At 40.0% G+C, this 24,903-nt stretch overlaps 1 protein-coding gene across 1 annotated transcript in view; it reads left to right on the top strand.

The window, feature by feature from the left end:
• LOC126272181 (Sjoegren syndrome nuclear autoantigen 1 homolog) overlaps positions 1–24,903 on the top strand; it is a 48,280-nt gene that overhangs the window by 18,780 nt on the left and 4,597 nt on the right. The window contains exon 2 of the mRNA XM_049974834.1: positions 8,842–9,041. Within this exon, the coding sequence (XP_049830791.1) occupies positions 8,842–9,041 (200 nt within the window). The remainder of the gene's footprint in view (positions 1–8,841; positions 9,042–24,903) is intronic.

Below are 24,903 nucleotides of genomic sequence, written 5' to 3'. Positions count from 1 at the left end.
CCCCATTTTTAAAGACAAAAAGCTCATTCAGGAAATCAAAGTGAAGGAAAAGGTACTTTGCTGCTCGAAAATTATTCGCAAGTCGAAAGCCCACTGTGCCTCAGACAGGAAGATACAGCACAGTCCTTGCCTCTCCTCGGCCAACAAAGGAGGCGGCCACACTGACTTGTGATTTCACCTTTAGTGACATGGTCGTCAGATCGGCGAGCGCAAAGATCGCCCGTTCAACCTCCCCACTTGCGCCTGCTCGATCTATGGTTCACCCTTTATCAGGTTCTGCGAAATCTCGATCCCAAGTCAGACATCCGGACTTCAAAAAAAGAGCATACTCATGAAGATTTTTTACGTACCCCAACTTCACAACCATCGGTTCCTCCTTCATCTAAACATGTTTCAAAGAAAGCTAATAAGAAACCCAGTTCCTCTTTCTCCGCCACGGCGTGTCTCATCTACAGCACCACCTGGCGGTAACAGGCCTCGGCCGTCTTCTGTGTCGCCGAGGCGCACTGCTGGCGGCCGATCAACCGGCCGATCGCTGGTGGCAGGAGCTGCTCCTGAACAACCTATGGAGCAGGATCTTTTGCCTTCGGCTGAGTGCCATTCCACACTGTCAGTCGCAAGCTCTGAGCAGTTGTTGAGTTGACGGCAACCTTGGTCACATTCTTCCATTTTCTGTCCACCCTATGTCCATTATCCATTGGAATATCCGCGGCATTCGGGCCAATCGGGATGAATTGACGATCGTCCTACAATCCTACTTGCCGGTCATCTTCTGTCTCCAGGAAACAAAGCTGCATCCCCACGACTGCTTTGTCTTCCCCCATTTTCAGTCAGTCTGATTTGATCTCCCCTCTGTTGAAGGCACTCCAGCACATGGAGGACACATGATTCTTCTCCATAATACTCTCCATTATCACCCAATCCCCTTAAACACTTCCTTCCAAGCAGTCGCTGTCCGTCTTTCCCTTTCTGGATACAACTTCTCTGTTTGTACTGTATACATTCCATCGTCCACATCAATGGCAAGAGCTGATCTCCTTCATCTTCTTGGTCAGCTTCCACCCCCCTATTTGCTGGTTGGGGACTTCAATGCCCACCACCCACTTTGGGGATCTCCACATCCAAGTCTGTGTTGCTCACTATTGCTAGATGTCTTCCACCAAGCTGATCTTGTTTGCCTCAACACTGGGGACCCTACATTTTTGTCTGCCTCCACAACAAATTTCTCTCATTTGGACCTTTCGGTCAGGACTGTTCCGCTAGCTCGGCACTTCGAATGGTTCGCCCTTGCTGATACACACTCGAGTGACCACTTTCCATGTGTCCTTCAATTGCAGCCACAACTGCCATATATGCGCCCTAGATGCTGGAAGTTTGCCCAAGTCGATTGGACACTTTTTTCGTCTCTAGCGACATTCGATGACCGTCACTTTCCTAGCGTCGACAATGAGGTCACTCATATTACAGATGTTATTCTTACATCTGCGGAACGTTCAATACCAGGCGCCTCTGAATTGCCCCGGCGCCCCCCAGTTCCTTGGTGGAACGAGGCATGCCGTGACGCAATATGTGAGCGGCGACGTGCTCTTCGCGTTTTCCGTCACCATCCTACTTTGGCCAACTGTATCCGCTATAAGCAGTCCCGTGTGCGATGCCGTCGTGTCATCTGTGATAGCAAGAAGGCAAGCTGCAAATTCTTTACTAGCTCATTTAACGCCTTCACTCCCTCCTCGGAAGTTTGGAGTCGGATTCGACAGTTATCTGGCGCGCCTAGTTTCTCCCCAGTCTCTGGGCTCACTGTCGCGCCTGATACGTTAGTGGACCCCGTCGCAATTTCTAACTCATTGGGTCAACTCATTGCTGAGATTTCAAGCTATTCAAATTACCCGCCAGCATTTCACCCGAAGAAACGTGCAGCGGAAGTGCAACCTCTTGCTTTCTCCTCTCAAAATCGCGAAAGCTATAATACTGTTTTCTCCATGGGAGAACTCCAACATGCACTCTCTTCTTCTCGCTCCTCCGCCCCAGGACCGGATGGTATCCACATCCAAATGTTGCTGCATTTATCACCCAATAGTCTGCGTTACCTCCTTCCCCTTTATAATCGAATTTGGACCGACAGTACTTTCCCAGATGATGTCGGGAAGCTATCGTTGTTCCTGTTCTGAAACCTGGAAAGGACAAACATCTCCCCTCCAGCTATCGCCCCATTTCTCTCACGAGTAGTGTATGTAAGGTTTTGGAGCGTATGGTGAATTGCCGTTTAGCTTGGTGGCTGGAGTCCCGCAGTCTTTTAACACCTGCCCAATGCGGTTTCCGAAAGCATCATTCTGCAGTTGACCATCTTGTTGCTCTCTCCACTTATATCATGAACAATTTTCTCCGGAAACGCCAAACAGTAGCAATATTTTTTGATCTGGAGAGAGCATACAATACCTGTTGGAGGACAGGCATCCTCCGCACACTGTTCTCTTAGGGCTTTCAAGGTCGGCTGCCACTATTTCTTTGCGAATTTATGGCAGAGTGCACATTTAGAGTGCGGGTGAACACTACTCTCTCCCGTACTTTCTCCCAAGAAAACGGGGTACCCCAGGGCTCCATGCTAAGTGTTGTAATGTTTGCCATTGTCATAAATCCAATTATGGACTGTCTCCTTCCCGAAGTCTCAGGCTCCCTCTTTGTGGACGATTTTGCGATCTCCAAAGCTCTCAACGGACCAGCCTTCTTGAAAGACGTCTTCAAGGCTGTCTCGATCGCCTCCACTCTCGGAGCATCGAAACAGGCTTCCGCTTTTCTCCCAGTAAGACGGTCTGTGTTCATTTTTGGCGTCGTACGGAGTTTCATCCACCCTCCTTTCATCTAGGACCTGTCAACCTTCCGTTTTCAGATGTTGCTAAATTCTTGGGTGTTATGTTTGACAGAAAACTGTGCTGGTCCTCCCACGTTTCCTATCTTTCGGCTTGCTGTCTGCGATCCCTCAACATCCTCCGTGTCCTGAATGGTACCTCCTTTACACCAGCCCTGTGGAAAGCCTTTATGCTGAGACTGCTGTACCTCTGCTGTCCAATCGGCGAACAGTTCTTCTGAGTCATTATGCTAGCCATCTGTCTTCCATGCCTGCTAATCTGGCCCATGACCTTTTTTTTTTTTTTTTTTTATGTAGGTTATGCAGGCCGCCCTTCTTCCCTACTACCACCAGGAGTCCGCTTCCATCAACTGCTCCATTCTCTTTCCTTCCGCTTTCCTAAAACCTTCTTGACAACTTGGGGTACAGCATCGCCTTGACTCCGTCCCCGGACCTGCCTGCTCCGTGACCTTTGTCAATTTCCCAAGGATGGAACCCCTTCACTTGTTTATCGTCGGGCATTTGCTGCTCCATGTGCACAAATGAAGGAAGCCACATTTATTTACACTGATGGCTCGAAAACATCATTAGGTGTAGGGAGTGCCTATATTGTTGGCGACACCCCAAATCGATTTCAGCTTCCCGACCAGTGTTCGGTTTATACTGCGGAGCTTTACGCTGTTCTCCAGGCTGTCCAATACATCCGCCGCCATCAGCGGATAAATTATGTTATCTGTTCAGATTCTCTCAGCTCTCTCCTCAGTCTCCAAGCTCTCTACCCTGTCACCCTCTGGTCCACCGGATTCAGAACTGCCTACGCTTGCTCCACTTGGGGGGCGTCTCCGTGGCGTTCCTCTGGCTCCCAGGACACTTTGGTATCTGTGGAAATGAGGTGGCCGATGTAGCGGCCAAGGCTGCAGTCCCTCTTCTTCGGCCAGCTATTCGATCGATTCCCTTCACCGATCTACGGAGTGTTTTATGTCGTCGTGTTGTTCTTTTATGGCACGCACATTGTTCGACACTTCCCCATGATAAATTGCGGGATGTGAAAGCTCTTCCCTGTGCTTGGACCTCTTCCTCCCGAACGTGTCATCGGGAGGAGGTAATTTTAACTAGACTCCGGATAGAGCACTGTCTTTTTAGCCATCGACATCTTTTTAGTGGCAATCCTCTGCCACTCTGTCCCCACTGCTCTCAGCTGTATGCGCCTGTCTACAGCTGCCGCCTGATATATCAACCGTTTTAGCAAATGACACGCACTTGGCCAATCGTGTTCTTGAGTTTATTAGTGCCAGTGAGATGACGTCAGTCATTTGAAGCTCTTTTTGGGGACAACCAACCCCTTTTTGTAGTGGGTTTTTAAGCTTTCCTTCTGCTTTTAGTTTCTCCAATTTTTTGAGCTTCGTCCCCATTGCAGCTGGTTTCCATTTTCATTTTTTACCGTTTCCTAAGTTGCAGACCGGGAGCTAATGACAATAGCAGTTTTGTGAGGAAAAAAAAAAAAAAAAGGACTGCCGCCTCCTCTGTGAATACCCTGCAGCTGGCCCAGCCATCTCTGCTGGCGCCACTAATCCTGTCATACGTTTTTCCAGGTTCTTTAGTTACTCAGTCTATCCATCTAATCTTCAACATTCTTCTGTAACAGCGTTGTTAACCCTAGAGTAACAAGGTGCTAATCCCTAGACATAAATAACAAAGTGGGGTAAAAATTTACCCCAAGTTTTTCTGAATTATTTGTTTCACAAAAGAGGTTCTGGAGTAACATAAAGTAATAATCACACAATATGAAACATTTATTACAAAGTATAGTTACGTTTTATAATATGAAAAAGCAAATCGTAACTATAATATCAATGCATTTTATTACATCATGGTTGTCATATACAGAAATATGACACTGCACTTATCTATTGCATTCAGTTACCCTTTGTGTTATGACATTGCAAAACACAATAGAATAAATCAAAATGCATAAGAATCATTGAAGGAACTAACATGTAAATTGGTAAAAAGTATAAAGCTAACAACAACAAAATAGTTCCTCATGTGAAAGGAAACACAGATTTTATAAATTATTTTCAAAATTTGATGATATTTCCAATATAACGAACATTTTCAAAATAAACTGTTACGGCAACTTTGACAAAAATTTTCTGATGGTCCTTGCACACTGGTTTCGAACAGACAGCATTCAAAGGAACTTTTCCTGTTGTCTCTTCGACTGCAAAGAAAGCATCGTCCACTTTTTTATTTTAGTTAGTTAGTTCGTTTCTGGTTGTGCTGCTGGTCTTGAAATATCACTCCCAAAATGTGTCAAAATCTGTTCCATAGTTATGCGAAGCTCTTTGGGTAAATTTTTTCTTGTAATTCTGTCCTTTGTTTCTGCTTCAACTCCCGAATGCCAATGAGAAAATTGCTTTGGCTGTTTGTGCCACCATTATCCTTATACAAGACATAGCCATTTATTCCTGATGCATCTAAACACCCATACATGTATCGCATTGTCCAGCACCTGGTTTTTCGTGCTGTGGTCTTGTTGTGGCATAGTAAATCAAATACGTCGACTCCCCCTTTGTTATCATTGTAGAAAAGTACTATGATTGATTTCTTTGTCTTCTCATCTATTTCACCTATCCCATAGATCGCTGAGAAAAGAATAACGTTTTTATTTTTCTTTGGAATATATGACTCCAACATTTTTTCTCTCCTGTAAATGATTACAGATGAAGAAACTGGCCATTTCTTGGTTTGAAGCAGGGATTCAGGTATTTCTGGTTTATTCTTGCGTAAGGTGCCAGCTATTGTTAACTTTTTGTCAGCCAGTTTGTCGGCTACTTCACAAGAAGCAAACCAGTTGTCCGTTGTAATGTTCCAATTGGTCCCATATACAGCTTCACATAATTTCATCACATAATATGTAGGAACTGAAACACACTTGTCCCTAGTCTCTTTCCCCAAATATGGAATTCCTGCATAAAAATAATGTGTCTTTGTGTCACATAATCAAATTATTTCTTCCGGCTTGCTTGACAGATACATTTTGAATGGGCATCTGCCTCGGAAGCTGAGGAGTGTCTCGTCAATGATTAGGAGGGAAGAGGGAGTGTACAATTCTTGACTGTTCGACAAACATACACCATAAATCACGAAATGCAGTGAACTTTTCTGCCTTTCTTCTGTGCAATCTGCTATGTTGTTCATCAAATCTTAGATTATTGATCAAAAACGTGAATCGGTTTTTCGTCATAGCTCCTCAGAAAAATGGGGACCAGTATACTACAGACCACGTATCAGTACAATACAGATGCGCATTTTCAGAGCTCCACTCATAAAAAGTATACCAAATAAAGCTTTTATTTCGTTTTGGTTTGTGCCTCCAGTATACCACTGCGGTGATGTGAATTTTTCCCTTGCATTAGCAATTTTTTGGTTTGTGTATGTAACTGTTAGTGGAATCTCGTCACTAGTAAACAACAGTTCAAATAATTTCAGGGGAGACGTTTGCCTAGTGCACCAAGTGCATGTACCACTATATTCTTTGCTAGCACTCTCAACGCTTTTTTTGTGGAAGGGATGTGTGTTCCAACAATGCCCATTTCTGCCATATAAAATTTTCCTTACTTGGCTATCTCCTTCGTCTGATGAATCAACCTCAAATGGCAGTACATTGAATTCGCCATCCTCATGGTCGTCTGTGATATGACTGTCTTCAGGTTCACTCACATCTTCGTCTGATTCACTGTAATACACGTTTTCAGCCTCTTGACACTCAAATTCTCTTATTATTTCCTCTGGAGTTCTTAACAGTTCATGAGAAGACATTTTCTAAGCCTGCAAAAGAAAGTACCACCTATTTTATAAACAAAACAAAAATTAACATAAATAACAAGGTGGTGTGATTTTTTTACCCCAAACGCAAAGTTTCACACTTTACCTGTTAAAGGAGCATGGAAAATAAAGCCTGAGAGAATATAGCCTCCTCAACGTGAACAACAATACTGACTGGAAAGGTAAACAATGACTCCCGTCTGAGAAGCTGGCACCAACATAGGATAAAAAATTATATCGACTTGGGTAATTTTTTACCCTTAAAAATCATCTGTTCTCTGTTTGTCTTTACTGTGTATTATCCATATCCACATACGGTTACACAAAAAAAGAGCTCACTAACTTTCACAAATAGCTTCTTAACACTTAAATTTGTTTTCAGTGACAATGTATTTCTCTTTTTCAGGAAAGCTTTTTTAATTTTATTTTTTCCCAGTCTACATTTTATACATGTTCTCTCTGCTTCTGACATCATCAATTATTTTGTTGCCCGAATAGCAAAAATCACCTACTAATCTCAACATCTCATTGCTTAATCTAATACCCTCAGCATCACCTGATTTAGTTCTGATACACTCCACCACTCTTGTTTTTTTTTTTTTATTTGTATTAATTTTATAACATGTTTCCAAGATACTATCCACATAATCTCTGACAGAATTGCATTATCGGCAAACTTTAAAGTTTTTATGTCTTCTTCCAAATTTCTCCTCAGTTTGTTTTACTATTTGCTTAATGCTAGGATTGACTAACATGGGGGACAGGTTATAACTCTATATCACTCATTACACTTCTGTTTCCATTGCATGTCAGTGGACTCTTAAAACTACAATGTCTGGTTCCTGCACAAGTTGTTGATAACTTTTTACTCTTTACATTTTATTCCTGATCACCTTGTTACAGTCAGTATCCAAAATCTTTTTTTTTTTTTTTAATCTACAAATACTGTAAATGTGTGTTTGCCATGCTTCAAGCTATATTCTAGCATAGTCATCGTCCCAGTATTTATCCAGGTGTTCCTACACTTCTCAGGAACTTAAACAGATCCTCCACCAGGTCAGCTTCTCCTTGGTTTCCATCTTTCTGTAGGTAATTTGTATTAATATAGTGCTTAATGGTATGCTCAGAACTATTAACAGTCATTGCCCCCTTTCAGAAAGTCTCAATAAAATTCCGTGTAATAGCCTAGGTTAACCTCTGCTGTTTTTAGCCTTTTGTCATTGTTTTCAACTTTGAACATACATTGACATTTGAAAAGTGTACCATCCATGCACAGTATCATACACTTTACTTGTAGTTGGTCTTATCAAACATCACCTCACCATCATCTTATGACTGAGCAAGTTGGCACAGTGGGAGGACATTGGCCGTTTAATTGGGAGGACTGCTGCTGATCTTTCTTTCCTGTCTTTTTCTCATTACCTCATACTTGTATTGCCAAGATCAGGGTTACTCCAACAAGTTATACCTGATGTCCAGCATTACTTTCAATCCACTTTGATAGATTACACATGTCAGCAGCTCTTTGACTTCAAAAACATGTTTGTAAAAGGCACTAAGTAATACAGCTTTCAGCTACTACTGCAATTCGACTTTCATTTACCTTTCAATGATCTCTTATCTATGACAACAGGAGAAAGTCACAAAACACTATATTGGGTGAGCAGATACGAAGATGTTGATCCATCTTATTCTTGAAGCATTGCTAACTTATAATTTTTTTTCATGAAACGTTCTGTTTTCTTTTGGTTCTCCACCACCTCCACCTCCTTCATCAGTATATGTGATGTTTGTCACAAAGAGAGATATGACATGAGTAATTTCATAAAATGGAATCCGAATTCTGTGATTACTTGATCAGTTGTTTTAAGTATTGAATTCTCATGAAACTGATGATGGGTGTGTACCAGTATTTATTTATGTGCCAGTATTTAATCAGTTTTCTTTAGACAGTAATTTTTCATATGAAGGCAGAGAGATGCATAAGCGGTTTTAGAGAAGATGGTTGTAACTAAGAGATGAAAATGGTATTTTTAACCGCTTACAAATATTTTAGGCTATTGCCAGTATAACAAGTTGCAAAATTATTGAGGATTACATATCAAAATTATAAAACAATGCTAATATTATAGATACAAAAAATTTCAGTACCTGTATGTTTGTTAAAGGCTTAGAAGAATTGAAGAGAACTAGAGGGGAGCTCCAGTTACAAATAGACAAGGCAGAAGAGGAAAAATGTTTAAAAGAAAAAGAAATAAAGAAGTTATCTTCTGATCTTTCACGAATAAATCAAGTGCTAGATGACAAAATAGCAAAGAGAAATGCACTTGACAAAACAATAAGTGAAACGGAAGGTGCATATGTTAAAGTAAGTGACAGTTTTTGTAAATTCTCATAATTTCCGTATATTTAATTTTGTAGGTACAGTTCAGAATTTTTATGGTGGGCCAGAAATTCAATGTAAGTAAAATCTTACAAACAGTGCAGTGTCCATTAAATAGATTAAAATCTACAGATAAGATACTGATAAAATCAAGCATCGCACGTGTAGGCTGCAACACATTAGTGACTCATCACTCAGATACCATAATTGTTGGCGTCGGGTTTATTTTTATTTATTTATTTCACAAGTAATGTTTAATTTTAAATTAAATTTGGCTATATGTGGTACTTGTCAGAAAAAGAGAGGGAACTTGAGTAACATCAGAAATATGTGGAATTCTATGAACCCACACGTCTTGTGCATCTACAGCTCCATCTACATCTACAGGGTGGTCCACCTGAAGTTTCGGATGAGATTATCTCTTCAAACTGTACATCGGGTAAAAATGGTGGGTGAGACAAGTTCATGAGCTCAAAGGGGGACATCAAATGATACTCACACTTGTGGGTGGGGTGGGGGGCAACTTTTAAATCTTAAATAGAAACACTCATTTTTTATTGCAGATTCAGATTCTCCATAAAAAAGTAATCAAGTTTTGTTTGAAACATTTTTTAAATCATTGACAGATGACACTGAAATCGAGAAAAAAATAAAATTGGGGAAGAACTCTGATTTATTTAGAATTATCCGAGAAAGACACATCAAATCGATAAAAACTGTGCACCAATTCTTTCGTTATGCCAAATTAAGCTATTTTTGTACAAAATGTACTGTATCCTACTTTTAGCGTTACCCAGGAACACCGACATGGACGTATAGTAGACTCATGTTGCCATGGAGTGCTTCATTAGTGTGAGTCCTCTTGCCTCTCACATTTTGGGGTACTTCATTAGTTTGAGTCCCCTTGCCTCTCACAATTTGGGGTGCTTAATTAATGAAATTAGCCATGAAGAAATTGTTCAAAATTATCCCCATTTGCTTCACTGCATAAAATTAATCATCTGAGAAAGTTGTCCACAGTTTTGAGCAGCACATCCTGTGGTATGGGTGCACTTGCTCCATATCGTTTCGGGTTGTGGGCTGTTTTTCGTAAGCAATAATTTTTAAATAACCTCACAAGAAAAAAATCAAGAGATGTTAGGTCCGGTGAATGTGAAGGCCACTGAATTGGTCCGCCACGTCCTATCCACCAACCAGGCTGCCATAAATTTAAAATGTTCCGCATATGCTTAGCATAATGGGCAGCTGCTCCATCCTTTTGGAACCACATTCATTGCCTAGTTTCTAAATCAACATCTTCCATCAGCTCCAACAAATCATCACGGAGAAGTTATAAATAAGTTTCCCTAGTAACATTTCGGTCAAAAAAATATGGTCCTATCAAGTAACCGTTTAAAATTCCACACCAGACCATTAACGACTATTTGTGTTGATTGTCAACGGGTCTGTGCCAGTGTGGATTGACAGTGGACCAATGACAATCATGACCATTTTATTCACCTTTGTTTTTGAATGTGGCTTCATCAGTAAACATAATGTATCTAAAAAAATCATTGTCACCTCATACCTAAAAAAAATCATTGTCACCTCTTATCGTTTTCAAGGCCCATCGGCAGAGATGCACGTGTATTTGCATATCTTTCGGCGTTAATGCCTGTGTCGGTGTGATATGATACGCTTGATATTTATGTGCCTTAAAAGTCCTCAAAACAGTTTATTTCAGTATTCCAGTTTGTCTCTGAATTGCATGACTACTAATTTCGGGATCCAGTTGAACACAGGCGAGAACGGTAAGGGTACGAGCATCATTTTCATTGTATTCACGATGACGAAGTGGACGGTGCATGTGTCCATTTCGAGCTCATTGAGTGCACTTTCAAATAATGTTTTCGCTTGGATGTCATCTGTTTGGGAAATGATCCACATACAATTGCGGAGCTGCAGCATAATTGTTATGGCTGATGCGTCTGTCTCAGATCATTCTAAATAAATCGGAGTTCTTCCCCAATTTTATGTTTCTCGATTTAAGTGCCATCTGTCAATGGTTTTAAAAAAATGTTTCAGACAAAACTTGATTACTTTTGTATGGAGAACCCGAATCTGCAAAAAAAATGGGGGTTTCCATTTAAGATTTACAAGGCCCCCCCACCCTGCCGCCCCACTCAAGGGGGTGGGGGTGGTGGGTTGGGGGTCAAATGTAGTATCATTTGATGGCCCCCTTTGAGATTACGAACTAGTCTTACCCACTATTTTCACCCGATGTATAATTTTCGAGATGATCTCATCCGAAACTTCAGATGGACCACCCTGTATATCTATATTCTGCAAATCCCCGTGAGGTGCACGGCAGACGGTGCATCCCGTAGTTCCAGCTATTAGGGTTTCTTCTCATTCCATTCACATATGGAGTGCAGGAAAAATGATTGATTGCCTGCCTCTGTGCATACAGTAATTGTTCTAATCTCATCCTCATGATCTCTCTTTGAGCAATACGTAGGCGATTGTAGTACATTTCTAGTGTAATCTATTAAATCCAATTTTTGAACCCTTGTTAACAGACTTTCTTAGGATAGTTTACTTCAACAGTCTACTAATTCAGTTCATTCAGTATCTATGTGACACTTACCCACACATTAAACAAACCTGTGACAATTCGTGTCGCTCTTCTCTGTATATGTTCAATGTCCCCTATTAGTCCTAAAGTCTACCACCTGCTTTACCCCAACTGAGCCTACGTGATCATTCCATTTCATATCCCCACAAAGTGTTAAACCCAAGTTTTTGGCTGATTACAGCATTGGCTCATTGATGTTATAGTCATAGGATACCACATTTTTGTTGTTTTGTGAAATGCTAAATTTAACGTTTCTGAATATTTAGAGCAAGTTGCCAAGCTCCGCATCAATTTGAAATCTTATAAAGATCTGACTAAATATTTATGCATCTTTGTGCAGATAGTACTTCATTATAGATGATTGCATCATCTGCAAAATGCTTAATATTACTGTTAATATTGTCTGCAGTGTCATTAATATACAACATGAACAGCAAAGGTCCCAACACACTTCCCGGGGGAGGATATATCCAAAGTTACTTCTGCATCTGACGATGACTCTCCATCCAAGATAACATGTTGTGTCATTCCTACCAAAAAGTTCTGAATCCAGTCATGAATTTCACTTGATACCTCTTATGATTGCACTTTTGACAGTAAGCACAGGGGTGGTACTGAGTCAAATGCTTTTAGTAAATCAAGAAATAATGCACCTATCTGACTGCCTTGATCCAAAGATTTCAATGAGGCTTGAGAAAAACGCAAGTTGGGTTTCACATGGTCGATGTTTTCAGAATCGGGTCTGGTTGGCTTGGAGGAAGTCATTCTGTTCAAGATACCTCGTCATATTTGAGCTCAGAATATGTTATAAGATAGGATAGTGAATGGTAGTTTTGTGGATCATTTCCACTAGACTTCTTGTAGACGAGTGTGACCTGTACTTTTTTTCCAAGAACTAAGCAAGATTTTTGCTTGAGGGATTATAGTCAGAAGAGGGCCAATCTCAGCCACAAACTCAATAGAAAATCTAACAGGGATTCCATTGGGCCCTGGAGCTTTGTTCAGTCATAACGATTTCAGCTGTTCCTTAACACCACTGACACTAATACTTATTTCGTTCATCTTTTCAGTGGTGCAAGTATTAAATTGCGGCAATTCTGTTAGGTTTACATTTGTAAAGCAACATTTGAAAATGGAATTAAGCATACAGCTTTTGCTTTGTTATCCTCAATTTCAGTTCCTCTCACATTCACTAGGGCTGGACACTAACTTTGGTGCCACTAGCAGCCTTTGCAAATGACCAGACTATCTCTGGGTTCTGTGAAAAATCATTTGCTAATTTTCTGCTATGGTAGTCATTGCAGGCATCACGCATTTCTCTTGACAGCCAAATGCATTTCATTCAGCTTCACTCTATCTATGGTCACATGCTTTGTTTTACATCTATTATGCAGTAATCTCTGTTTCTTTAGATATTTCTTTGCAGTGACTGTATACCGTGGACTGTTCTAATTGGACATATTTATCCAACATGTGGTCAATTATTCTCGTAAACTTGAGCCACAGTTCCTCTACATGCTCCTGCCCTGTGCTGAAAGTTTCAATTTCCGCATTAAGATATGACACTACCGATTGTTACTGATCTGGTTTACTGAACATACATTTCTTTCTGCTTGTTCAGTCGTCCTTTGTACTTTGGTAATCTTCATTGCCACAACCATGTGTTGGTCACTGATATGTGAAATGCATTCACATTTCATGGTTCCAGCTGTAACCTGTATTGCGGATTATGTTGATATCCCTTATGGTTCCTTCTGTTGTTTTTATTATTACATTTCCAGACCGAACTTTAATCATCACTTCTCTATTTGTATGACATGTGTCATAATCCCATAAATGCAGTATTTTTTTTTAAATTTATACACTTGTACCATGTTTGTGAATCCATAATATCATGTTTATTGTGTTTTATATTAGTAATATATGTTTGCCATATTCCAGTCAGCTATCCTATTTCTGCAGTTTATGTGCAGGGCCTACAATTTATACTGGTTCCAGAATCATAGAACTCTTATCTTCCATCATCCAGATTTCAGTTCATGTCAGTCAGGTGTATGTATCTCAATGCCAATAGAGGTTTTTGCTGTGACTACTTGGTTTTAAATGCTTCAAAAATTGTCAGATAGTGAGACAGCTCTAAATCCCCTGAAATAAATATGTCTGTCAGTAGTGTGTTCTTTACTTATGTGAACATAAAATGGGTTTGCACAATATATCTTTCCTATGTACTCCTATTCTGTTGTTCACTGTACTGCACAACTGAATGATTTGACAGCCATATGTAAATCCACATTGACATCGTATTGTACATATAAAAATCAAATAGCAAGACAGCTGACTGGAATATGTCAGATATACATGTAAGTATTATGAAACTTCCTGGCAGATTAAAACTGTGTGCCCGACCGAGACTCGAACTTGGGACCTTTGCCTTTCGCGGGCAAGTGCTCTACCAACTGAGCTACCCAAGCTTGACTCGCGCCCTGTCCCCACAGCTTTACTTCTGCCAGTACCTCGTCTCCTACCTTTACAGAAGCTCTCCTGTGAAGCTTGCAGAACTAGCGCTCCTGAAAGAAAGGATATTGTGGAGACATGGCTTAGCCACAGCCTGGGGGATATTTCTAGAATGAAATTTTCACTCTGCAGCAGAGTGTGCACTGATATGAAACTTCCTGGCAGATTAAAACTGTGTGCCGGACCGACACTCGAACTCAGGACCTTTGTCTTTCGCAGGCAAGTGCTCTACCAACTGAGCTACGATGTGTTCTACAATTTCCTTGATAATCTCCTGCTTATGAATACGTGGAAGAGAAAGTACACCTAGTCTAATCTAATCTTATTTGATACAGCTGACTGCCTAAGAATTCCAGCTGACAAGAATGATTTAAAAATGCTTTGTTTATCATTTTACTGGGAAAATTACAAGTATATCGGTCTGCCATAATGGGTAAAATCTTGGTTTAAATGTTGAAGATAGTTTTAATATTAGAAAAAGAGGCTGAAAGAAGGAAATAAAGGAATATGTGGGATACTTCTACATTTCAGAATCATGGTACTGTCTGTGCAGGAAATTTATCAGCAAAGAGTTCTTTTTCCATAAAATAATTCTGAGTTGTGGACTGCAACAGCAGTCACGTAAGGGACCCATATCAGGTCGAATTAATGCAAAAGAAGGGGAAGAGAGAGGAGGGGGAGGGGGAGGGGGTAGAGCTGTGGGACTCATCACAAGTTTCTTTAGTCCACATAATAAAATTTCCCTGTATGAGAATATTAAAGTAACTGACTGTTATTTATTTATTTATTTATTGAACAGCTACAGTAGCAACAACCAGTCAGAGATTTAACTTGGGCTTGCATTCTGTAATGTCCATTCTCATCATATTTCTCTATATTATATGCCACTTATCAGTGGCCTTTACCATAAGTGTAGTAATTCATTTTCATTATGTAATCTGTCTCACTATTTTGCATATTCATTTTACACTACAGAATGTCTTAAGCAAATAGTTAAAGTTTGCAGAAAAGTAATAAGGCCACTACATTGCTACAAGTTAGTAGGGGTGGTATGTGCAAATATGTGTAGTATGGAATCATATAGCTGTTTCTGCCACAGTAATACTTTACCCATGGGTAGCTGAAAATGGATATCACCAACCCCTTGCATCAAGTGCACTTAAGTGTCCACTATGACGCCCAAGCAAAAGTAACCTCCATTTTCATATACCATGTGAAGTGGTGGGGGAATGAGACAATCACTACACTGACTTGTGCAGTATGTCAATGTGATAGTGAGCAAGCCACACTGCTTTTCATTCCATAAAGTAGCTGTGCAAAATGAATGTTGCCACTGAAAATCTCCCCAAAAGTGAAATCTGTTCTATAACATGGTTTTCAGTGGACAGTTCATGATTAAACCAAAGTGGCCGACCATCTGCTAACAGCAACAAATTGGTACAGAAAACTGAAATTTTGTGATGTCTAAACTGTTGGACAAATTTCCACACTTTTTCAAAGTGTTTTTCATAAGATTATCACAAAACACTCATAGTACCACAAGTTGTTTGGTTGTTAGGGTCCAAAACTTCCATACGACAGAATTTTATGCATAGTGCATTGGTCAACTTGTTAATAAATGTGATAAATACATATATCTGAATCTGTAGTAAAGTAAATGTTTCCGAAAAATTTGCTCTTATTTGTCTGACTAAAAATTTAAAAAATTAAAAATGCTAAAATACAGCATAATCTAATATTAATGACAGTGAATTTCACACTTCATGAATCCAATTTTCAACAGCCAAAACGGCATAGTCATTTGCTGCAAACAAGTCTTCCATGCCTCAGGGTTTGCTCAGATTACTGCAAACTAACAACTGTTCAGAGCCCTGCTTTGTGTCACATTCACAAAGCTCATCATTGCTGATACCCCACTTCAAATTAGTCTTGAATCTTTCACTCCTGTGCTCAATTTGTTTAGGGTCTTCCAAGCCCTGTACTGGAGATGACAGCCTGATGGTAACTTCTCTTTTTCTGTCCATTATCCTCCAGAAGACTTTTTTCGCCACAGCTCAGTTCAGTGAGCTGCTGCTGAAATTGGAGCTGGTGTTGATGCTGTAGTGAGGAGGAAGATTTTCCTGGATTCCAATTGTGATGGATAAGAATGAATTCCAAGCAATGGATTTTGTGGATCTGTTTCTTGCTTCTTCTTCTTCTCACTTTCTGCTGCAGACTGGCTTATTACATACGTAGGTTCTACTCAATGAGTGGAAATACATTAATGTATGAGGTTGGTCGCAGGCAATCTTTGACTATGCGTTTGTCTCATGAGGAGCCGTATCAACTTTTTCAGCATGTGCAGAGTTCCTCCAAACCTGTGCTGCATATTCCACAGCAGAAAAACACAGAACAATAGTGAATGTGTGGAGGACACTCCCCATGTTGTGTCTGTCAGATTGGGGATGAAATTGTTCCTGGTGCACACCTTCTGCTTGGTGTCTATACAATTTTGTGTGTTAAGTTAAGGCATGATCTCCAGTTTTAACCCTAGGTGCTGAGGGAGAACACAGTAATTTAAACTGTGTACTTTTCAGGTGATTTTAAGCTTTCTCCTTGCCTCCTTATTGCATAGGTGGGATGTGCACAATTGAGTTTTATCCAGATTGGGTTTCAAGCAGTTGTTGTCATAATAGATAGCAAATTCTTCAAGAGCAGATGTTAGCTTTCTTCAAATGTTGCTCCGTGAACAGCAACAGCTTATCACCTACATAGATGAAGGACCGGGTTCCAGTATTAGGTAGCTGAACATTGGTGTATATGTTATATAATATCGAAGACAGCACACTTCCCTGGGGAAGACCATTCTTCTGCTTTCTCCATCAGCTCATTTTGTTATTTAGACTGACAAAACATTGCCGTTTGCTGTAAACACTTAATAAACTGTGTCAGCCAGTAGTTCTTAATTGTTGTCGTGTATAGCTTCTTTGTTAGTTTCTTATGATTCGTGGTATCAATAAAGGCAACTCCTGTAATCTGCTTTCTTTCATACTCTTCCTCAATGTACTGGGTTAAATTAAGTATCTGGCTAGTACATGACTTACCTAATCTTTAATGATGTTCCTGTCAACATACTCAGAAATTCATTCTCTCCAAAATATTGAATAGATAGCACAGAAGTGATACATATCTGAAGTTCTTTGAGTTACTCAGTTTTTTTGCCTGGTTTAAATAGTGTCACAGCTTTTGCTTTATACCTGACATCAGTTTTAGGATCCAATTCATAGTTACGGGGCAGAGGTTATTTATTTGCTCCAGTCTCATGTCATACAAGGCTGCAGCTTCATTACTTTTTGTCATTCAACAGCAGTTGGTGTGCTGTTTGGTCAGGGGTGACCTTGTTCACTGTAGGACCACTTAAGGTGTATTGATAATTTCCAGGCTTGTCGATTACTATGTTCAATGTTAGAACTTTCAAGAAGATTACACCAATTTTTTTGTTCGTGATGATATGGCTTGGGTAAGTTGTCCTGTTTGTATTCTCTCTTTCAAGAATGAATCATTTTCAAGGAGATGTTTGTAGCTCTCAAGGAGCATGTTTGAATCATTATCAAGTCCACACAATTATCCAGTCCTACAGCCTCTGGATCAGACCTGACTATTACGGCTTCAAGTTCTGAGAAAAATGGTCACGATGAGCTGGTTTTACAATACGTATGAGAGCTCAGTGTTGTTTTCAAAGGCATGGTTCAGCAATATGCTTCTTGGTTTGTTGAGCAATATATTCAGAGGGAAAATATTATTCAGGTTGTAACCCTTCCTACTCTGGCCACTGCTAACGGAATAGGGCAACTTTGTGTTATGTATTTGTTTTAAATCCATGTATTCAGCCCAGTCTTCTATATTTTTTTCCATTTTTGTCTGTCTCCTTACACCCCTTCCCCCTCCAAGGACTACAACAAAGTTATTTATATTATTGGCTGAGAACTGAGAATCAAAATCGCAAGTTTTTGTAAATAATGAAATTTTTTTAACTATGCCAGTATTTTGTTGATAGCCTGAAGGAGGCTAATTTCTGGACACCCCTCATGCTTTATTATTTTTAACATGTTGACTTCCACATCCATAGTGATGGATGTTTCACCTCCACACCAGACACATTCCACCAGGTGTGATGCTCTGCTGTGGCCGGAGGTGCCCTTGTGGCAGTCAGCGTGTTACATCAATTTCAACTATCCTTTTCACTATTTATTTTATGTAATATCATCATACTTAAATATCATGGTGTGAAATCAAAAAACTTTAAGCTTTTCATGGTATCTGTATATTCTTATGTGAGTCCAACAGTAATTGGACTATCATGACCAAGACATTAGTGATAAATAACATGTTTGATAGGCCCCAGGCATACTTTCTGGCTAGAGGAACACTTGTACCTGTCATTCTTCAAATACTCTTTGCACATTTGTGACTCAACATTGTCATACTGAAATATGGCAGACTCTGAATTAGCAGTTACTGCTCAAACATCCCTCAATAAATTGGAGTTGAGAAAATGCATTGTATCCTGTGGGACCCAAACCATCATCCATCATACTTTGTGTTACTGGCTTTTGGCTTCTTCTCTCCTCTCCCTCCCCCCCCCCCCCCCCCCCCTGCTGTGCTGTGCTGAAATTGATTATCTGTGCATGTGTGCTGAATACTTAAATTTGTTGTGCACCTAAAGATGCTTTACAGGAAGCATCTGTCCGACTTAACAGCTGTTTGTTCTTATGTAAGATTCCCCAGTTAATTGAAAGTCTCGCTTAGCTTGAAACACAGTGATTCACCTACAGAAATTCATTGGCAGATGAGAGAATTTCATGGAGAAAACAGTATGAATTACGGAAGCTCATGCTCATGCATGAAGAAGCATGTAAAACTGAGCGAGGAGGCTGTGTTTGGATTTGATCGTCCTTGGTATAGCTATGACCTAGTGCTCAGTTACAATCACTTGCTCCTACACTTGAAAAAAACATTTAGGCAGTTTTTATGATAGTGATACAACAGCTATCAGCAGTGGCTGGAAAATCAGATGTGAGAATTTTTGTGAGAAAGGAATTGAGAACTTGGTTGCTCATTATGATTACTGTCTTAAAACTTTGGTCAGAATTATGTTGAGTAGTAGATTGAGGTATGGGTTTTTATGCAATTGTTTCTTTGATATAAAATCAGCTCTTGCTTAAGAAAACATGCCTCATATTTTGCCCCATGGCATGCCAGAATAGAATTCCTGTGCTCACTGTAGTTGGAGGTGACTGTGGTTTCTGATGCAGTGGCCCACAGCAGACACTGAAACTATTAATGTAGACAGAACCCCACCCAGTGGGGTGTAGCAGTGTTGTGCCAACACTGGAGAGAACTTTATGATATATTACAGGCCAGTCAGGCAAGACGGCAGTGATCCTTATGGTGATAGCACTGCATGGTCCAGTGTATGCTTGTAACTGCACGCAGTTATCTTGTGTCTAATGATTTCATAAATATATATCTCTGCCTCAGCTGCATTGTGGAGGGTACTGTGGCGCTGCTCTCCGTCTTCTCGATGGTGATGGGTGTCCCAGTCGAGATGATGTGGAACGGCGTCCATCGATCACAACAAAAAAGAAACTCCTTGCGTGGTTTGGTTACTTTCAGATACTGTATCTCTAAAATGATGTCACTGTCTCGATGGAGCAGCACACTGGAGTGTGTGCACCGAACTTGCTTGTAAAGAAAGCAGTTGTGTTCATTGTCTGTCGATCTTCTTCACATTATAAATGTAGTGACTGCACCACTCGATAATGCGATGCCTCCATTGACCTGAAATAACCAAACGTCCCTTGCAGTGTTCGTGACAGACCCTTCAGTTTACACGAATTGCTGATTATAGTTCTTATGCCCGGTTTGAGAATAAATAGTGTCTTGAAGCTTCACCCAAGCAGAGGCCACATTATGAATTTTGCGAGGATATTAAGTTGTTTATTATTATTCCGTCGTCAAGGCGTCGGTACGTCGCATATTCGACAACTGCATGACGTAACTCCAGAGATAACATACCCTTGAGCTGTGTTCAGAGTGCTTCATAATTCTGGTGTTAAATTATTGCTGTACACATTTAAATTATCACTAATTCACTTGGCAGTTTTATGTTATCAGAATAATCAGTTAATTTAACGGATACACTTTAAATGTTCATGAAATGATGTAGGCAACACGGAAAATTAAAGTTGAATTAAGGTTTATGGTTTGTCCCTAAGCTGAGCGCACACACCGATATGTCATTCAAGGACTTGCATGTGTTAATATCAGTAATTCTGGCCCTGACGTTAAATTCTGACAACATGGCAAAATTGTAATTTCTTCGTGATTGTGTTTCGTTGTGGCCTACTCAAGACTAATAATCGAGTTTTTGTCGGCGATCAGTCTCTTTCTGTGTCCTTTGATGTTCGTAACTATAAAGTATCACGAAGGCTAAGTCCCATCACAAATTGGTAATCATACGACTTACTTTTCTGTCACATACATCAAAATCCTGTTATTTGTCCAAACGGTAAAGATGATCGTACTTTAGTCCGACTTCTGACTAATATTTCCAGTCTATATCATAAAACTTTAAACTTCAAATCAGTTTTAAAACAATCTAGCAGTGCTTAACATGCGTACTACTGTTGCAGAATACATCTGAAATGTAAATTGCTTTCCAGGAAAATTACGGTTATGATATATAAAGTTTTAGTTGTGAAACATAGACACTAACAAAATTCAGTGAAAAGTAACTTCACATATTTGAAACAAAGATCTTGAGGAGGAAATTCAACTACAAATTATATAGTCCATATAATAAACCGGATATTGTCAGTTACACTAAGATTAAAAGGCCAGAATGGGCAGAACATGTACTGAGAGCAAATGAAAGAATGATGAAGATCCTCAATGCAGTGCCTGAAGGAACTTGGAGCGTTGGAAGACGAAAGCTAGGGTGGGAGAAGACATAAGGAAAACTAGATTTCACAATTGGTAGAGTTCAGCACTAAACAGAAGGCCAAGGCTCACAAAGGGCTGTTGCATCAGTGGTGATGATGCCTCAGAATGTGTCGAACAAGCCAGTCTCTTTTTTTATTCAAGTTGTGCTATAAATTTATTAACTATTCAGTCCTCCCCTCTAATTTTCAGCATTCTTCTGTAATACCACATTTCAAAGCTTCTGCACCTTTCTTGTCTGAGCTGCTTATCGCCCACATTTCACTTCTGTACAATACTACAATCTATACAGATACCTTCAGAAAATAGTTCTGAGCACTTAAATTTATATTTGAAATGCATCTTTTTCACTAACACACCTCTTGCTACTGCAAGTCTGTGTTGTGAGTCTTCTCTACTTTTACTATATCAGTTATTTTGCTGGCAAAATAGCAAACTTCAGTGTCACTTGATTTAATTTGTCAACATTCCATTACCTTTTTCTTACTTTTTTTATATTCGTCTTGTAATCTGAAGCGTAATATTCACAGTGATAAGTACATTCCTTACCTTTATGTGCAACTGTTGTGCCCTTAGACCCTTCTCCAACTTAACTTATTATAATTGCTTTAAAATACAGACGTATTATATCACATTTCTGCACAATAACTTATGAGAATCCTATTGAGCTACCAGCTTGTATATTTTCTTCACCAATGCATACATTAACCAGATTACATTAACTTGTTTGGTTCACTGTCCAGTATATGAATGAAAAACAAAGCTCATTTAATGTATGGTAACCGGCTTCTAGCGCTCATATATCTCCAAGCCACTCTGGCGAAAGACAGAATATTTATTTCCATGCTGAGGCAGGTATTTCTTCTTGAAAAACTGTTGCAATTGCCACCACATGCAAAATAAAAATAACATCCCTGCAGAATACCTATAACTTTAAATCTAAATCCATCTTTTTTATAGTTTAGCTACAAGTAAAATTCATTGGTAAGAAGATGTGAGGGTGTACATTGTTCCCCTAGAGTGATGCATACGAGGGGCATTTGAAAAGTCTGTGCAAAATAAAAACTACTTACTTGTTTGGGGTAAACTTTTTATATTTTTCGACATAGTCTCCTTTTAGACTTATACACTTCATTCAGCTCTGTTCTAATTTGTTGATCCCTTCCGAATAATAGGAATTGTCCAAGTCTGCAAAATAGCTATTAGTTGCTGTGATCACCACCTCATTTGAATAAAATCTTTATCCCACCAGCCATTTCTTCAAATTGGGGAACAAACAGTAGTTCAAGGAACGGGGAGGATATGAAACGAGTTGGAATCCCATTTCCATTAATATTGCGACCACAACTGCTGAGGTGTGTGCTGGTACATTGTCGTTATGGAAAAGGACTTTTTTGCGGTCCAACCGGCATTTTTCTTGCAGCTAGGTTCGCCAATGGTCCAATAACAATGAAAAATATGCACCTGTAATAGTTTTACCCTTTTCCAGATAGTCAATGAGGATTATCCCTCGCAGATCTCAAAAGACAGTTGCTATAACCTTTCCGGCAGAAGGAATTTTCTTTGCCTTTCTTGGTGCAGATTCTTCCTTGGTAACCCATCGTTTAGATTGTTCTTTCGTATCAGGAGTATAGTAATGTATCCATGTTTCATCCACAGTGACGAAACAATGCTTAAAGTCCCACAGATTCTTCCTGAACAGCTGCAAACCATCCTTGCAACACTTCACACGATTCCGTTTTTGGTCAAGCGCGAGCAATTGCGAAACCCATCTTGCGGATTTCTTTTCATGTCTTAATGTTTATGCAAAATATTATGTAGCCATTCATTAGAGATGCCCACAGCACTAGCAATCTCACACACCTTTAACTCTTCTGTCATCCATCACCATATCATGGATTTTATCAATGATTTCTGGAGTTGTAACCTCTACAGTGTGTCCAGAACATTCAGCATCACTTGTGCCCATATGGCCTCTCCGAAAATTTTGAAACCACTTATAATCTGTTCTAATCGATGGTGCAGAGTCACCGTTTATCAAGCTTCTCTTTAGTCTCCTGAGGCATTTTGCCTTTCATAAAGTAATGTTTAATCACCACACGAAATTCTTTTTCATCCGTTTTTTGGACAATCACTTGACTTCCTTGTTTCACATGAATGCCAAACACAAAGAAATAGACCAATATGGCTGAAACTTGGTATGCGTTTTTTCCAAAGATGCTATTAACTAAATACGACCACAATACATGCAGGTGATGTTTTCTTTTCTGCAGTCTGGTTTGTGTACAGGTTATAGATAACCTTTTGCTCGTTGCGTTTCACCCCTACGATGTTCACAGTTTCAAGGAATGTATCCCAGTCGACATAATCGGAAGGTTTCTGTACAAATGTCATACACATAGGTTTTCTTTTTTCCAGTGTATCGTCTAAGACAAGACCCATGTGTTCCTACATTTCAGATCTTCCCCAGAGATCAGCCTCAGCCAGTTTCTCCATTCTTCTGTAAATAGTTTGTTGATGGTTCAGCAATATTCACATCTGTCGGCACCTGCCTTCTTTGGAACAGGAGTTGTTACATTCTTCTTGAAGTCTGAGGGTATTTCACCTGTCTCATATATGTTGCATATAAGGTGGAATAGCTTTGTCATGACTGGCTCTCCAAAGCATTTCAGTTATTCTGAGGTAACATTGTCTACTCCGGGGATCTTGGTTCAACTTAGATCTATCAGAGCTCTGATGAATTCTTCTCACAGTATCATATCTTCCATCTCATCATCAATTATTTCCTCATTTCTTTCTTTAATAGTTGTTTCCCTTATACAGGCTTTGTTTGCGCAAAAACAAGTGAGGTCATAATTGCCTATGTCATAACCTTAGTACATTAGTAAGTAAAAGGAGTTCAATGAGACAACAAATTAAGCCCAGTTGACAAAAGGAAAGAGCTTAAAACAAGGACTTCCCTTTGGAGAAAGGTTCACAAAATATGCCATAGAGACAGTGGTCCCGAATCAGTATTTGCTCCCATGAAGAGAAGACCTGTAATGATGCCAGAGTGACACCATCTGCTGACAGACAGCAACACGGAGATCATCCGAAGTCATGGAATAGCTAGCAGGCTGACGTAGGAGGACTGTAGCCTTGGCAGCAGCATCAGCAGCCCCATTTCCCACCACACTGAGGTGACTAGGTACCAAGATGAACATCATAGTGGTTCACAACAACAACAACAACAAACAAGAGTTAGTATCATCATGATATTTCTGCTAGATCTAGGAAGTGTTGAGAGAAGAAGGTTAAATTTACTTCGGAAGCTCTCGTGGACCCATTACGCTATGGGATGGACTGTTTACAGCACACAAAGGCTCTGAAGGGCACTGAGAGAATCACAACATAAGACAAAAAAAGCCTGTGTCACTGGATGTACTGGGTAGCTTGATAGAAGGTGAAGACTTGCTATAAAAAATCGAACAGTGTTCTGGAAGCTGATACCAAAATGGTTGGTGCCAATGAAGAAGGTACACCTGACACCATAGTCAGTCTTAGAGTCATAAGTGTGCAGGACGATGCTATCGCTAAGTTGTGTGTGATGGTCAAGAAGCTAAAAGCGATAGACCAAATTCGGTGTAGTGACTTTAGGAAGGGAATGAAGTCCAAGATTAACACGAGCCACCACAAGAAGCCAATGAAGGGTTCACACGCCTCGGGAATGTGGCAGATAACGTGAAGCTAAGTGCCAGA

Source organism: Schistocerca gregaria, chromosome 5 (assembly GCF_023897955.1).
Source record: "Schistocerca gregaria isolate iqSchGreg1 chromosome 5, iqSchGreg1.2, whole genome shotgun sequence".
In the NCBI taxonomy this organism is placed as follows: domain Eukaryota; kingdom Metazoa; phylum Arthropoda; class Insecta; order Orthoptera; family Acrididae; genus Schistocerca; species Schistocerca gregaria.
Note: the sequence above shows the minus strand (reverse complement) of the source record. Positions and strands in the feature narration are given on the sequence as shown.